Source organism: Dermacentor silvarum, chromosome 2 (assembly GCF_013339745.2).
Source record: "Dermacentor silvarum isolate Dsil-2018 chromosome 2, BIME_Dsil_1.4, whole genome shotgun sequence".
Taxonomy (NCBI): Eukaryota; Metazoa; Arthropoda; class Arachnida; order Ixodida; family Ixodidae; genus Dermacentor; species Dermacentor silvarum.
The window spans coordinates 24577213-24594506 of record NC_051155.1 but is presented as its reverse complement, the minus strand read 5'-3'; the positions used below and the strand labels follow the sequence as shown (position 1 = coordinate 24594506).

Genomic DNA, 17294 nt, shown 5'->3' with positions numbered 1-17294 from the left:
GAGGCACAGGGACAGATGTCACGACTCACGACCTCTCTGCTGTAATCAATGCAAAGCTTCAAATGGGCAACACAAAATGAATAAGAGCAAGCCTTCCCACTGAAATCATTCCGGACGCATGGTCGACCTCTGCTACTCCCAGTAATCTTCTGGATCTCCATAATAGACAACTCTCACACATGGCCATGCTGTAACACTAAATGGTCTTGTCCAAGGGCACAGAACATACACTGGTTGCACATTCGACTAAATAGGTAGTCTATATTTTCAGTAAAAGTATATCGCCCTGCCAAAAAGGCAAGGATCTGAACCCACTTGAGCAAGGGGCATATCACTGCAGCTGCCATCGTTCTTCTCACTCCATGCCTGCAAATCAAACGTGCAACACTAAGGACAGCTCGTTTTGTGGCAACATAATGAAAGCGCAATTGACGACTGCTCTTGAAGCATACAAAGAGAAACTGGACACGACACAAAGGTAGCATGACACTGGAATGCAGAGTGCTACTGCAATGGTCTGAGATCACAAGCCCAGTCAAACCTTCATCAAGACATCCGAACCCAAATTTTCCAACGTTCCATTTTCTTTTCTATGCTACAATACATCATGTTTAGTAAATACAAACTAGCCCAATCTTCTGTTAAGAACACCGTACGTAGGCAGCAACATGGATGCTGATGGGAGTACTATCTTGTGATGCTCTGTTCAACCAGGGCTCGTAGAACAGTTATTGCAATGAATGCCTCAGTTCTACTTTGAATTTGAATTTTTGAATTTATTTGCCAGAAGGATACAAAAATGATGAAAATACATGAGAAGCATCTGGATCCTTAGCGTCAAGCTAGTTTGGATCCATACATGAATAATAGGAGATATTTATATTTATACGATATTAATTTCAGCAGTTGCGTTTGTGCAGGTAGCAGACATCTTGCACTGTAATTATAATTCAGCGTTAAAACAGGTCTTTGTAATGGTGTTTCAGCTTAACAAAAAAACATTTACTTTGTTTTACGTGCACAGGAAGACTATTCCACAAAGTGCAACCTATGCTAGGAAGCCGCCTTTTGCCATATACATTTTTTACAAGAGGCTGCAGGAAGTTCCCGCCTTCGTAGCCTCTTGTTGGGAACCGGGAAGACATGATGAATGATGAGCAGTGAAGTGGACAATTATTAGTTATACAGTTATACACCATAATTGTAGTTTTATAGTTTATTAGCAGTTTAAGGGGCATGATTTGATATTTGTTAAAAAGCGGCTTGGTAGGGGCTGCATAACTTGAACTTGACAGAAAACGAATTGCTCGGTTCTGCAGCATTACAAGTGGCCTTAGGTAAGATTCATATGTATGGTCCCACGACTCTATACAGTATGATATCTGACTATGAAAAAGAGCAAAATAGATAATTCTCAATGTCGGTACATCGAAAAACTGGTGACATTTAAATATCACAAAGCAAACACTGCTGAGCTTTTTACATAGCGAATCAATATGCATTTTCCAGTTTAAATGATGGTCTATTACAACAGCTAAATATGTTATGCTATTCACACGTTCAATGGGCCCTCCCTCTACCTGAAGCACGCATGAGTCGGAAGTTATAGCTTTGTGTGAAGAATGAATCAATATATGTTTTGTCTTCTTTATGTTCAGAAGCAGCTTATTAGCGTGAAACCAGTTACTGATAAGCTTCATTTCTTCGTTAGCTATATGAAAACCCTCAGGCGTAGACTCATGTGCGCAAATAAGTGCAGTGTCATCCGCGTCCATGATAGGAGTGAAATTCCGTAATATCGACGGCAGATCGTTCACGTATAATGAAAATAATATGGGTCCCAACACTGATCCTTGGGGGACTCCCGTTGAGACCTCGGAGAGATCTGATTCTACATCGAGAAATCGTACCTTTTGTTGTCTATTGGTAAGATAGCTTCGGAAAATTCTAGACAGACACCACGGAAGCCATAACGTTCTAGTTTCTGAAGTAATATCCCATGATGTACAGTATCGAAAGCTTTTTTAATGTCAATTAACAAACCTAATACGATCATATTATTGTTTAAGTAGGTGTTTACAATATCAGAGAAAGATAATATAGCGGTGGCGGTTCCTGTCACATGAGCGTAGGACATACTGTATTGGTTCGGAGTTGGTTTTATTATTGAGTTTATAATCTGCCAAGGAATTTTCAAGTCTCTTGAATTTCTAGCAATGAGTTGAGAATAGTATTCCTTTTTACGAGCACGCGTGATTTGTGTCACCTTATTTCGGGCTATCCTGAACTTTTCTTCGTAGTAAGAGTTACCTCTATTTTGCTTAATTTTTGTATACCAATAGTCTTTCCTTTTTATGAGTTCCAAAATAGCACAGGTCATACATGGACAAATAGGCTTTTTGTGGTACCCCTTCTTGCTGATGACAGTATATTGCACTATGGCCTCTCTCAAGTTATTACTTAATGAGCTATATTGCTGGTTTGTGTCAGTCCGGTGCAGACTATATCACTAATTTCTAAAATGTGTTGTTTTAAAACGTCAATATCAATTTTTTTATGGTAACTCGCAGTTTGTTGGCAGGTGCTGTGTTCACGCGGAAATAAGATTATAGTCGGACAATGATCAGAAATTACTGTGTCGTAAACAAGACAAGTGCTTGTTGATGTATCAAAATTGCAAAGTATGTGGTCAATTGACGTTGACAATGAGGAAGTGACCCTGGTAGGGGTCGTAATAACATTATGAAAACCATAGGAACTGATAAGGGTAAAGTATTCATGGTTTGGATTGTTTATGGAGCAAATGTTGAAGTCCCCACATATTGCTATTTTTCTATTGGATCTGGTCAAGTGAAGGAGTAAAGCTTCAAAGTGATGCAAGAAATTATCAGTATTTTGGTTAGGGGCACGATAGACAACAACAATAGTTACAGTGGTAGTTTTTACAACAAGGAAATCAAATTCATGCGAAAAAGAGTATGAAAACTGTGGGTCAACAGAACACTTAATATCCCGTTTTGTGAACAAACCAACACCACCACCTTACGTGCGAGATATCCTTGGCCTTGAAAAGAACGAGTAGCCTGGTATATTTTCGATTTCACCAGGATTTAGCCATGTCTCGGATACAGCTACAAAATCAAATTGAGATGACTTAGTGGCTAGGAAGGAGCAGAGGTTATCAATATATTTGTGCAAACTCCGTACATTGCACTATACGAGTCAGTAAGGCCTGGATTCTGAAACACTCCTTTCCTTACTAAGGACGTCTTACACGCAGTAAGGCGACCTGGCGTCAATTCTGGAACGTCCCTTACTAAGGTGCACTAAGTTAGGGCCTCCTTGGTGCTTCCTCTCGCTTAGGGAGCCGGCATGCTACCTTCATGCTTCCTAACTGCGCTCCTCTACCTGAACGCATGCTTCTCCGCAGGACTTTGCACGCGGTATGCTCGGCTTGGATAGGTGCCGTGCGCAGCCAGCGCCGCGGTAGCCGGCCGCCGTGTATTGACATCCAGTTTGGTATGGTTTGGTTCCGCAGACTGCGCTTTGTGCCATTTCTTTTGTGAATCTGTTTTTCTGTGAAAAGCGAGCGGTGAGAATGACGGCCTTGCAATATTTATCCGAAGACGATAGCTTCGAAAGCTATGCAAGGTTTCTTCGACGTGCAAATGAACTTCTTTACGGGACTGTGTACAAGCCTCCGCCGTTGACTCCAGTCCGGCATGTGATCAACAGGCAGTATCCACTGGAACACTACAACGAAGTGGAGTTTCTAGCCCGGTACCGTTTTTCCAAGTCAGCTGTTACAGCCATACTGGCAGAGCTGCAACTGCATTGTAACAGTGACAACAGAGGAGCGCCGTTACCTGCTCTGTTGAAGATCCTCATCGCACTGGGTTTTCACGGAACGAGTGCCATGCAAACTGTTATAGGCGACTTTGTGTGTGTATCCCAACCCTCTATATGCCGATGCATTTGAGATAAGACACAGTGTATATACCTATGTCTGTATCCCGAGTACGTTCGGTTGCCAAATGCCAGTGAAGCTAGGTTAGTCATGAATACGTTCTATGCCATTGTAGGATTCCCCGTGGTTACTGGGTGCATAGATTGTACTCATATACCCATTAAAAGCCCCGGTGTAGACGATGCAGAAGAGACGGAGGAAGAATGAGCCGCACGCTTCGAGAAGCGTTGTAAGTACGAAGCGGCCAGGCGAGTGCATTCAGATGAGGATAGCACGCAAAACGTGTTCAAGTCACTGGACGACAACCCCTTATCCTCCCGCCTCAATGACCATCGGCCCGTCTTTCTGGCAATTGAGAAACAACAAGATGAAGACTTTCCCAATAAATGCGTTACACTTTAAAAATGAGTAGTCTTTAATGTAACCGTAACTTAACGAGAGGTAACAACCAAACCTAAACATTCAAACTTATGAAGCTAAACGATAAACATGTAACACACACACACACACACACACACACACACGCACGCACGCGCCGCACGAAAGAAAACGCAGGCAAAAAAGAAAAAGAAAGCGACGCCTGACCAACCGAACTGTCAGATGCTGCCAAAGTTGCTAGACTGAGCTTGCTTTCCTGCCATGTGCATCATTTTTGAGCTATTTTTACGTCAGTAACGAAAGAAATAGAATTTATGCCCTAGTATAGAAGCAGAAATGCAATTATAACAGCGCCAGAAGTTTACTTTGGCAATTTATTACAAATATTTTCCATTTTTCGTAAGTAATCTCGATACCAGAAGCCTGTAACGTTCCACTTCCTTTGGTGAGGAGCTCCTTCCGCAAGGAAGGTGAAAGGAAGCTTTTAGAATTCACGATGGCCTTCTGAGGGCACCTAACGTTTAGGTAGCATGAAGGACTCCTTGCGTAAGGTAGGGAAACGGTTTAAGGTTAGGAGCGTTTCTGAATCCGGGCCTAAGTCTGTTTACTGAATGGTAACTGATGTAAAGCCATGTTAAGAATTCTTAGCAGATCTTCGAAAGATCTTCCTCAGTTTCAATATGTACGACACTTCAATTCTCTGCTTTTCTAGCAAGAATTTTACCATTTGCCACCCAAGTAAACTTCCAGTTTTTTTCCCTTTTACGCACCGTAGCCTTTCCAAGTAGAATTTTGTTTTCTATGCATAGATGCTCGTTGAGGTAAACTGCCCCAGTGCCTTCAACTGCCCCAGTGCCTCACATCTTTATGCTAGTAGTAGCTAGCATACAGATGTGAGCAGTGAAACAATCTATACGGGTGCATTATGGCTATTCCATTCCATTCAAAAGAAGAGTCAGGCAGAACAACTTTTGAAACATGTTTTGGTTGAACACTCAGCAATAAGAGGCAGCCACCCAGCACCACGCTTGCACCATGTCTCTGGGTACTTGGCAAACAGCAATGAGCATATCTCACTGTAAAACTTATTTTATTCCACATCTATTCTTCTCCGTTTCGCAATTGCGCCGGATGATATCTTGTCAGTTATCGAGATGATTTTGCTCGTCAAAAAACAAAAATGAAAAAAAAATTTTTTTACGAAAATGAAATACTACCCACTTCCCTCCAGGAGAAGAATGACCAAGAACACTGCTCTTTCAATCTGCTCTTTTTTTTTGATGCAAGTCAATGCTTGCGAAACTCGTGTTAACCCCTTCACGCAACGTGTCCACCTTGGTGGATGCATGTTGCTTTGCCGATTCCGTCGAGTGGTGGCCAGGAAAAAGCAGCAGACATGAGGCTTCAGGTGAACTGAACCCCCTGCATGCTCGACGTGTCTTGAATTTACTTCCAATGAACTCCACAGGGCTACAGAAGCCACTTTGTTGGTGGTACTACCATGTTTGGCAAGATGTTCAGCCTGGCACGTTCCGGCAGCAACGTTGAAATAATAATTTTTCTTTGCTCATAATGTGTGCAGTCAATAATAAAACTGTGCATATGCTTCAAACATGTGACATAGTTTCTACACAATCAGGGAGCATTACTGACTGAACAATAAAGAAATAATTCATTACTCTTATTATGACGACTCGGATAATTCACGAAGAACCATCCTACCACCTCGTCTTCCTTGCAATGAAGTGTCGAATGCACTGGAATGAAGTGATGTATATTTGACACACAAGAGGCAGTCCATCATATTTAGAGTATGACGGTGTTAAAGGCCCACCAAAGAGGACTGCTAAGTCAAATTGTACTGGCAAAAGGCACTTCTGGAATACCAGGAACATAACCCCTACTGTGAGCAGAGCCTTCGTAAGTTAGAAAGGAAGTAAAACCATTACAAGTTTGGAGCTCACATGCTAGCCTCCTACGATTTCATGATTTGGACAGCGCCTGCTTGGAATTAGCTAATACAGAGGTGGGACTGCCCAAAGTCATTTTGGAGCAATTTTTGTAGCAAGTAAAATTGCATTTTGGAGCAGCTTGGAGCAGAGTAAATTTCATTTCGGAGCAGTTTGGCCCAGGCAAATCTGAATTTTGGTGGAATATTGGAATATGGCAGCGCACTTCGAAACCGCGATGAAATAGAGAATAAACCAGCACAAAGCGCACAGTAGAAGCACGCTTTGTAGCTATAGCGTACTAGAATATGGAAGAGTGAGTCGAGCGGCGGCACGGCACATGTTTTCCTATACAGCCGAAAACATAGGTGGAACTACAATCGAACTATATATTCTCGCGCCGATGCTTATGATGATAGTGGAAAATGCCCTCAAATTATGCTGTCCAATCGACGCGCTATTTTTACGTCATTAACGAAAGAAATAGAATTTAAATAAATGGGTCACCATTTTTCACCACATACCCAGAGAGCCGCAATCAACCCTGGGCTGGTATAACGCAAAACTATTCCAATCTGGCTTTATTACGATAGCAATTATACGGACACTCCAGTCGCATTTCTGCCATCGTTGTGATGTTCCTTATAAAGTCCAGGGGCAATAACATCGTCGCCGCGCGCCGTATGCAGTATGTACGAGTGAAAGACTGCGAGGGTGAGCCGACGACGGCTTCTAAATCTCGCGCGCGCAAGGGAGGAAAGCGGGGAGGAAGCGTGCCGTCTTCAGTCACGCGCACGGTGTAAGAATAATAAACAGAGGTGCTGACACTCTCTCCACAACGAGTGCGAAAGCGCCGCTCACTCGCGTCGATATTATGTTCGGCTCGGTTACAGCTCGGTCAGCGCCGTCGCAGAGGGCACTGCGGAATGCGGTCCCAGCCTCAGCGGCAAGGCACGTGCATCCGTTGCTGCATCTTCCTGCTTGCATGTGCGGCTGCGCTGTTTTGAAGGCACGCGTTTTGTTCACGTGCGTTTCGTGAACTTGTGCTTGGGTGTTGTCGCCACGGGCCCTCGACAAAAGTGGCAGCGGCCTTCTGAGGGGCGTTTGAAATGGGTAGAAAGTACTTCGTTCCGAACTGCAATTCCGGATACCGGACTTGTGCGAACCGTGTGCCTTTATTCAAAGTGCCGTCCAACAGCGGTCGTCTAGAGCAGTGGCGCCGTGCAAATCTGAGGGCAGACCGAACTCTAATGCCTACCGACCATGTCCGCCAAGCATTTTTCAGAGGATATGACATCGACGGCATATTACGCGGAGCTCGATAAAAGGGTGCTACTTGATGTGCCAAAGAGCCCTCTCTGTCTGCAAATGCATTTCCCACCTTATTTTCGAACTGTCCAAAGAACCTCACATGGTCAAATAAACCTCGAAAGGCGCTGCAGAAGAGAGAACCTCCTGTGTGCCACAAAAACTAATGTGTGCCACAGCAGTTTGTGAAAGTTTTGCTGCATGTATATGATATATACTGGGTGTATTAACTATCATGCACCAAGATTTAAAAATATGCAAATGTCACGTAGCTGGAAAGAACCAAGGTAATGTTGTCTGCCGTCGCTTGGAGATACTCAATTTTTTTTTGCATTCCACCTAATTACATAATTATTTTCATAATTGATTAATCAACTTTTCTAATGCTATAATTGGATAAAGAGTGTGAACGAGAGAATTGCACAGCAACATGTAAAACTCCTGATACAGCTTTCTGTTGCTCAATACGCGATACATAAAAGTGTTTTCCGAGCGTGAAAGAAACCCGGGAATACACGCGAAATTGCCGCGTGACTGGCCGCTCGAGGCACTTTGCATGTATTCGTGGGCTCCTTCCACGCTCGGAAAAACACTTCTACGTAGTGCATATTGAGCAATAGAAAGCTGTATCGGGAGTCTTTCATGTTGCTCTACAATTTTCTCATTGATACTTTTAATGTAATTATAATATTTGAGAATTTGATTAATTAATTAAGAGTAATTATGTAATTAGGCGGAATGTACAAAAATAATCTGAGTATCTCCAAGGGACGGCAAACAACATTACTATGGCTCTGTACAGCTACGTGACATTTGCATAATTTTAAATCTTTGTGCTGTTTTCTGTTCAGATGTATCCCTGATTTTCAAATTTGTTCCATCCTGGCTACTGAATTTTTTTTACAATGCGCGTGTGGTGTATAACACGCTTGCATGTTCTTATTCAACATTTTTGCATTGTGGGAGCGCATGAGAGTGTAAGCTTCTGTATTGGTTCTCCCCTATTAAAATTATCGAGCTGCTTCATGCACAATTTTTTTCGTATTGTCTTTGCAAAATAAAAAATAAAAAGTCTATGAGATTATTGTATGGTGGGTGTAAGTGTATTTGAGGGCAGGCTGTAGTATGCATTGTCAAGCACGCTTACATTGGCGCATTCTCATATGCAATTAAAAAAAAAAAGTCATCTCTTTTTTTAGATCCTGCAAGAGTCACTCAGTCCTGAATGGATGAAAGCCAAATGAATAATATACACGGTCTATGTTAAGTGGAATTGGAATAAAAAATGCATTTGCTCATGTTTTCATCAATAAACTGTATCAGTGATGTTGTAATCCAAGATAAGACGCCTGCCTTCAACCCGCCTAATAAATTCCCATTTGAAAGAGTTTTTACATAGCTGATGTGCACTCTCATCGAAAGTTCCAGCCATGAACAGCCACTTTGCTCTAGTGCGTTGCATATCGCAAGCTTGCGCCGTTTCATTTCTTAATTTATATCACGGCCACACTGAATTCGCGCAACGATCCTTGAACACTTTTCTGAGTGTGAATGGAAGCAGTAATAAGCATGAAATACACAACATTTTACGGTGCAGTCACTATTTTCTTCTGATCGAGGGGTATTACGTGGGCTAACCCTTTTATTTTTTTATGCTTAGATGAACGGCTAGACCGGACGAAACAAATTGTGCGTGCGAGCGTGACTTGAGTGGGCTTTAAGTGCTGCCCGATCGATCCGTGTTCACGTCGTTCACGCCCTGCACAAGGAACCTTCATGTTAGCGAAGCATTAAGCCTGGTACACTTATCCTGTAATCTGAAATAACAAATTTCCTTCGCGCTTTGAGTTTTACTCACTCCACTATGAACAAAAATTTACGGGACCCAGAGCAATGTCAAGCCGCCGGCGCCGCTAAGCTGGGACCGCTGACCGCGGCGCCATCTATCGGCTCGCAGCAGAGCTACTCGGTGCACCCGCGCGCTGCCGAACATAATCTAGTCGCTCGCGCGCGCGCAGTGTCAACACCTAAATGTCTTACACCGTGATCGTGCGCAAGGCACCGTGGGGGGAGGAGATAGAGGGGGGGGGGGGCGTTCTCCGACGGCTGCCGCATATGACGTCCTATCTTGAAAACGATCTCCAATGGGGAAAGAGTGCGAGTGCTCATAGCTTCGTGCCTGCTGTTTTTTCGCCCCTTAATTCGCGTTGAAGCAAGAAGCTGCACGAAGGTCAATTCGCTCGCTGCTGCTGCCGCGCTTCCTCACTAGAGCATTTTTTGACAGCAAGTTTCCGCAGTCATCGAGTGAGATGTGTTCATGTTTGCTTGTGCGGGCGTGACACCATGCTTGTTAATTTAGTTAGTAAGCGAATGTTTGCAAGTTCACACGGATGATAAAACTATACTTTGCATAGCTGTCGACTAATTTGCTATCACAATCGATGCTTCGCCCTTCGGACGAAACTGCGACTTTTTATTCAAAATCCGCCATTAGCCCTTCGCAAAATGTTAAAATGACTCAGGCCTGGCCCACAAGGACACAAAAATAGATTGTAATATTTCTACGGTATACTGGCCCTGGGGACAGAGACGCCTGTCCACTGAACGCGCTGCAGCACGCACCTCCCTAAAATCTAGTTCGCTTGCAGCGCCGTCAGCTAGGGAGTGCCCCTCGGCCCACTCAACCGTAGTCTAGTACACTCTAAATACAGCCGCCCTGGCCGCTCCGACAGCAGTGGCAACAGCCGGGAGTGGCTGCGTGCGCGCCGGCCACTTGCCGGATCCGCCGAAAAGTCCAGTGTTATAAGCACAATAATCACTAGAAACTATGTGGGAGGCACCGTCGCGCGGTCTGCGGAATGTAAACAGATGCCTTCTTACACCGCACAAAAACTAAAGTCTCCCCGTAGTAAGTTTCGAGAGTTCTTTCTGAAGAACAGCCACAGTGTACTACAATACGTTTGTCTTTCTGGACACCCACCCTAACAACCAATCATGGGAGTCTTTAGGGTAAACAAAAGAAATTAAATAAAATCTATGACATCATGCTAATGAACAAGGGCTATGGTCCAAGCATAACATTCAAAACAGGCAGCTTTGTGTTTCTCCTTCTTAGCTAACAACTAACCTTCTTTAGCCAAATATAAATGCAAATCCATTCTTGAAATGAATATTTGAAAAGACTGAACTAAGCCAGCATTGCTCTCTAGTGTCCCATTAAGAACAGGTACTCTCTTGTCAAACATGCTCATTAATAGCTGTGCTCTCCCAGTGACACAGTTCGCAATACCTGCTGAATAGGCAACAACTCCCTGGATGCCATGACCCACAGTTTTGGAAACACTTGCCCAAGCTCATGTTGCCTACAGCCATTAAAGCTGTTCTAAATGTATGTGCCCCCTCCTCACTCTTAACTGCACTATTTGCACAAGTGCTACCTGCCATCCAATGCTTCAGATATAGTGCGCACAATTCAACAGAACAAAGCATATCTTGAAGTGAGTGGTGCGAGACACACCAAGTTTAACACGGTGCTTAAAAAAAGACGCAACATTACATCATCATTGCTTTCAGTGCTTGCTGTCTTATAATAATGCCCTGGTAAGGTACGTGTGCTCAGTGCCACGGCTTCTGAGCCAGACAACCAGCTGAGGCTTCCCAAGACAGACACCAGGCAGACAACTGGACAGCGGCTAGGGCACACCGGCGAACCAAAGAGGATGCGTGACCAGGTTGGTCGCAAAGTGACCAGTAACAAATAATCACATGTGTTTTTTTGATCGGAAAGCAACTATTTTGGTTGAATCACTTGCTAGTCAACTTTTCAGTCGTGTGATTGTAGTTGCAAACCTACTGAACCAAGCAGCAGCACAGGAACAACGGAACATCTTTATATGCTGACACTTTATTTACGTGGCGATCGCAGCGCAAGCAAGCATGAACATCGTCAACTATGAGACGTTTCTGTGTGGCTACGGGGAGATAGTGCTTTCCAGTGTGTCATCGCAACCTGCACCTTCATCTCCAGTCCAAGTCCGTCGTGCGACCTCTCGGAGTAGCCAATATGAACAAACCCTCACTGTGTCGTGCCCCAGGCATCAACTGCCGCTGCCAGGCAGTGCAGCTCTACAGGCAGGCCCGGCTGTGCACATGCATGTGCACATGCTCTGGAGCACCATGATGAAGGTGCGTGCTCCTACATTCAATACTAACAAGTGCTATGCAGTTGGCTCTTCACTCTCCACAGCACATTTACATACTGCCTCCTCAATTACACTATCTCACGGAATTTGAAAAAGTATCTCAAGTATTTCACGTTCTCATTTCCTGTTCTTGACACAATGATGTTCCAAAATTAACACAAATGTTTGAAAAAAAAAATATTAAATTGTTTACATATGGCACTGCACGCCAGCTAGCTTCAAGTCGCACCAGAATATTGAGCAATAACTTCCGATTTAAACTGAAGAGGTCATTGTCTGAACATAAGGCTGGTCAAGGAGCCCTACAAAGTTAAGGCTAATGCAATGAGTCAATTTCAGACACCTGCTACAAGGTTTCAGCAATGTGTGCAGTGCACTGACACATACAAGAAACAAAATGGAAAGACTTATCAAGGAATGCAGCAGGCTTCAGTACAGGCAGAACGCACACAAACACAGCCCACCGTGACATCTTCAGCCGAGGTGTAGTGCTCCTCACTGCCACTGCTGTTGCCAGACTCGCCCTGCGGAGAAAGGGAGGCCCGCAATCAGTAACAACATCTGCAACACAGTCATCACAACACAGTTCGAGAAGAGTGCGCAGGCTTCTCTTTAAATTTTCAGCTGTTTTCACAGCGCACATTGATGCAATACGCTGCAGACAAGATGACTACAGAGTGATACATGCGCTGCAATTGTCTGTTTGCAATGCCAAAGTCTGGTGAGGAAGCTTCAACCTAGCAGTTTCTATCTAAATACATGGTGAATAGAGAAATTGCTTTGCTCGGCTCCCACTGCACCTATTTAAATGTGGTCTGCTAAACGTAAAAGGAAACGAGTAAAATCTATCGAATGTTGCGAGAAAGTATTTCATTTAGATTATCAACTTTTTTTCACAAAAATTACCATGACCAGAAAATAACAGAAAAAAATTACGCATTAAGTTTACAACTCTAACAAAGTAATAAAGCACACTTCTGCAAACTCCATCTATTGGAAGATCTAAAGCCTCCAAATTGATACACTATAAATTGTTTGGATTATATGAATAATTTGTCAACAGAACTTTTCAAACATTTTTCTGTAAATAACCTATCAGGTGCATTAAGCTCTAGACTAGTGCATATATGTTCACATTATATGACCTAAAGAATACATTTTAGAGGATTGTAACATCTGTTTTTGGTGTAGAGCTAATCAGTTGTAAACCTTGTGCCTTCAATTTGATCAAGATTTGCAAATGTGCAAAAATTTTTGGAAAAAGTTTAATACCCCATAGAACATTTTTGCTCCCAACTGACACTGGAATCTAGCTCTATCCTTTCAATTCAACAAATTTCATTCAAATCAGCTAGGTAGTTGTGCAATGAGTGCATTTCTTTACTTCACAAGCATTTGAATGGGCCAACTGGAATTGGCCCTGAAGTCAAAGTGTCCTCCTAATATTAGAGCTTAACTCTTTCATTACCGTGCCTATAGAAATCAATCAATTTGATCGACAGTTTCTCTATGCATTGTTATACATTTCTGTTGCAATACTACTAGCAACATGATACACCCTCTGAAATGACAATTGAACTTTAGGTATTTGTCAGATTTGACAATATCTAGCAGATTGGGGAGTCCCAAAAAATAAAACTTTGACTGGAGGTGTTGTCGAGATTAGCCTCCAGTGATCCTAACACTTCATCAATAAAAAGACTCAAAATATGCACTGTGGTCAAATTGGCAAGATGATTTTCAAATAACAGCAGCAGCGAAGACAAAGAAGCTTCTCTCAGGTTGTCCATTTTCCAATATGGCATATAGGCTGCTGTAACGATACCTCCAACAATAGGCACTCATGAGGGCATGTTACTTTGATAATCGAGTTTGACGAATATAAAGTGCCGCATTTCTCCCCCCCGTGGGTTGCTTTTATCAATCAGCGTTTCGACAGCATATGCACAAATTATTACGAGCAATCTGTCCTGTTGTGTAGGGTTTTTGCTTGCACAAGAGCAACTAGTGAATTTCAGACCTACCTTTGACTGAAGCTTGACTAGCAGCCTAATCTCTTACATTATGAACACTGCCTATGCAAGTGTCCTTATTCATTACTGTACATTACTGTACAGCACTGTGCTGGAACTGAACAAAGCCCATGGAGGCTCCAGCACCACTTGAAGGCACACTAGACCACCTCACTTGCACAGAAAAGCTGATTGAACGCAATAATTCAAGTATGAGGAGGCTTCTGCATGTTCTCCGACCTGACAATCATTGCTTTGCGAGCCTAAAGAATGCAGTAAAAGACTAACCAGGTGCCTGCTGCAATGAGTAAGAATAAATGCACCCTGTAGAAAAGGAGCTTACCCATTTTCACATTTGTGAAGCTACTGCTTTCCCTCATAGCATGGGCATCACTATGGCTAGCATTCAGGCCAACAAATCTTCATTTTTTGTGTGGTTTGACTAACAAAAATTGGAAACTAGGAACCAGGTGCATATTTTGTAAATATGAGTTTTTTTTTTCCTCTGAGTACTTCAACTAAATATAGCAAATTATTACTTTCATTTGTGTTCTTTAAGGTGCTTCTTTGAAATTTCACATAATAATTATGAAAAATTGTCTGAGCAATTATTACTGCTATACATACATTCAATACACCAATACACCAGCAATTAGGCTATAATTTTATGTATCGCAGTACGCGTTGCGACTACTACATCTTGAAGTATGATGTCAAAGCGTAAAACCACAGAAATTGAGCACATTTCTTGCGGGAATGAAAGAGTTAAAGGGACACTACCAAGAGTTATTCAAGATTATTTGACCGCATATCCAGAGTGCAAATACGACAGTCCTACTGGCAAGTCAGGCCTGGCAAGCCACTAGTGGCACCAAAAGCGAGAGATTGATAGCAACACCACTTAGGCATTACTGTGCCTGCCAACCTATGAACTTTAATATGTGTGCCAATCTCGCAGACAGGACGAAGAGGGAAGGGGGAGAACAGCCCAAACTTTTTGACATATGCACTACAATAATGATGATTTACCTTTAGACGTAGCACACAAGCAGCAGCAAACTAGGAAAAGCAAAAACTGACCAGCAGCACATAGTCTTTAGAACACAGTGACGTTTTGAGCAACTTTCCCGCTGGCCCATTTCACCTTCTTAGAAACTAGTCAGCATATACTTGCATGCTCAAAGCAAGTGCCCCATTTGGCAACCTTTCGTCATCTGAAGGCTTTCAATGGGAGGTTTGGAGACCAATGAGCGAAACTTCTTTTGTGAACAGAATTCATATTTCATAAAACTTCAACCAATATGAATAAACCCATAAGATGTGTCCAAATTCATAAACCATGCATAGCGAGAACATTTGTTCAGAATTTCGTGACCTGCTGGCAGTACTGCACACATTTTATATCATTATGCACACTACTGTGAATACATGTTTTAATTAGGGTTAAATTAAGTTGAATTCTTATGCAATAATATTACAACAAGAAGACCATTAGCACAGCAAAGGTTTGGTACAGTTTATACCAATGAAACTGGCCACCAACGGTATATTCAAGGTGTTTCAGCCGCTCCCCCCCCCCCCCCCCCCAAAAAAAAGGTGATGCCCACTCCCGACATACAACAGCACTGCACAGAGCACCACTTTTCTCTCAAGGTAGGAACTGTAAGAACAGCTACGAATATTGATTTCACTTGGTCATTCTGGTGGGCTTTGTGCAAACCACATCGCCAAGCTCTGAGTACATCCCCCCCCACCACAGGAACATTGCCTGTCTTCAGGGGCGCTGCATGCTGACCAACCTCTGATCTACTGTCACAAGCTATGCAGCAAACTTCAACCCCTTACAAGGATCCCTAAAGCAAAAAACACATGTTGTACAGTAGGGAAGGCTAAAGGACAAGTGAGGCCATGCACAAACAAACACGAAGAATGAACTAATACTGGACAGAATGGCGATTGTCTCGTCCGACCTGTGCTTTGCCTTCGTCATAATTTGCACTCGGCCCTACTTACTTCAATATGTTCGAACTTGCCCAATAATGTAGAATACTTAGCGTCAAGCAGGTACACACCCACATCAATTTACTGCACACGGCAAACAAACGAAATGGGCAGAACGTAGCGCTCTCTCATGTGGCATCCTGGCTCGCACTAAATTACTGCACCGTATATTTATTCACAACATGCAAATCCCGAGTTCTATGACAAAGCAATGTTACGAATTAAAGAAAATCAAGGTACTTATCAACCAATGCTGGACATCATATATGCGCTCTCTGGAGGGTCTAGACTAGGGAGGCGTACAACAGAACATCTGCTTTTGGAGATTCGGGAGTGCACTAACATTCTCGGACATCAGCGTTCACTATGTTTAATATCGCGAAAAGTACTGGCGGCGACTATATACGTGAAAAACTCAGCAACACAGCTGAACACGGAGCCAGGCAACAATTAGCACCTCTAAATTCCTCTAAAGGAGGAGCGGTGTTAAGCAAAGAGGAGCATGTCACTTCATTTAAGCAGGCAGTCTCATTGCTAGTAATGATTCCCTTCGTTGAGCGGACGATTCATGCATTAACACACACACAAGAAAATGCTACCAGCACGTACACTGATGTTGCGGGATCACATGCAGGTAAAAGCGGCTGCGACAACGAACGAAACTGCAAAACGCAGATGACCGCACCAAGAAATCATCGATACGAGCTCGCAAAAACCGTTAGTGGCAGCATACTGTACTGGAAATGCCAGACCCCTTGACACATTCTTTTGCGGTGGATATCGACCAGCGTTACAAGGTAGGCAAGGGAAGTTCAACTATCAGTGTGCCTTGCATACATTCTGGACACCTAGTTGCTTTTTCCAGGCAAACTATATCTCCCAACCCGCTGTTAAAGGTGCAACAGTTCCGAAGAGCATCGCGTACTAACGCTTCGTCACGACTCACGAGTGGTGCTGCAGTGTGTCATAGTCAAAGGAGGGAAAATACGAGTGCACATGTTGTCGCTAACGGCAAACTGCAGTTTCGGACTTCTCGTAAGGGCCGTTTTGACCCATATGATTTACTGCTATTTATACGAGCGTAAATTAGGCGCTGCTCACCATGGAACGCTACCAGATTTCTTACGCAGTGCTTTGAGTCACCCCACACGGATTGTCACGGCATAAACATGGGCAAGAAAAACTTTTGAAGTTTGAAAACGCGCTGCCACCAGTTGCACAACCACACGCGCGCCCAGTAATCAAGTTTAGCGCTACTTCGCCATCTGGCGTGTGCTGAGGAAAACAAGGCATGTGACATAAATATTTTTCTTATACTGCAAAATAAAAGTAATAAACACACTTTATTGCCATCATGAAGCACTAAATGATAATTCCAGTCGCACCAGTTTGCACTAAGCAAAAAGTTGGACGCGGGATTTTTAAACCTGTGTCTGCGCGCCCACACAGCTGCATTTGTTTTATTTATCACTAAATA

General features: G+C 43.2%; 1 protein-coding gene across 4 annotated transcripts in view; it reads right to left on the bottom strand.

Moving 5' to 3' along the window:
• Positions 1–17049, bottom strand: part of LOC119439931 (rootletin-like) — a 289750-nt gene extending 272701 nt beyond the window's left edge. For 2 of the 4 annotated variants that reach the window (XM_049661195.1, XM_049661197.1), the window contains exons 1-3: positions 16919–17049; positions 12254–12328; positions 316–366 (exon numbers count right to left, since the gene is read on the bottom strand). In XM_049661195.1, the coding sequence (XP_049517152.1) occupies positions 316–366; positions 12254–12328; positions 16919–16921 (129 nt within the window). In that variant the 5' untranslated portion in view covers positions 16922–17049. The remainder of the gene's footprint in view (positions 1–315; positions 367–12253; positions 12329–16918) is intronic. The other 2 variants (XM_037704895.2, XM_049661198.1) reach the window with 2 other exon arrangements.
• Positions 17050–17294: the final 245 nt, after the last annotated feature.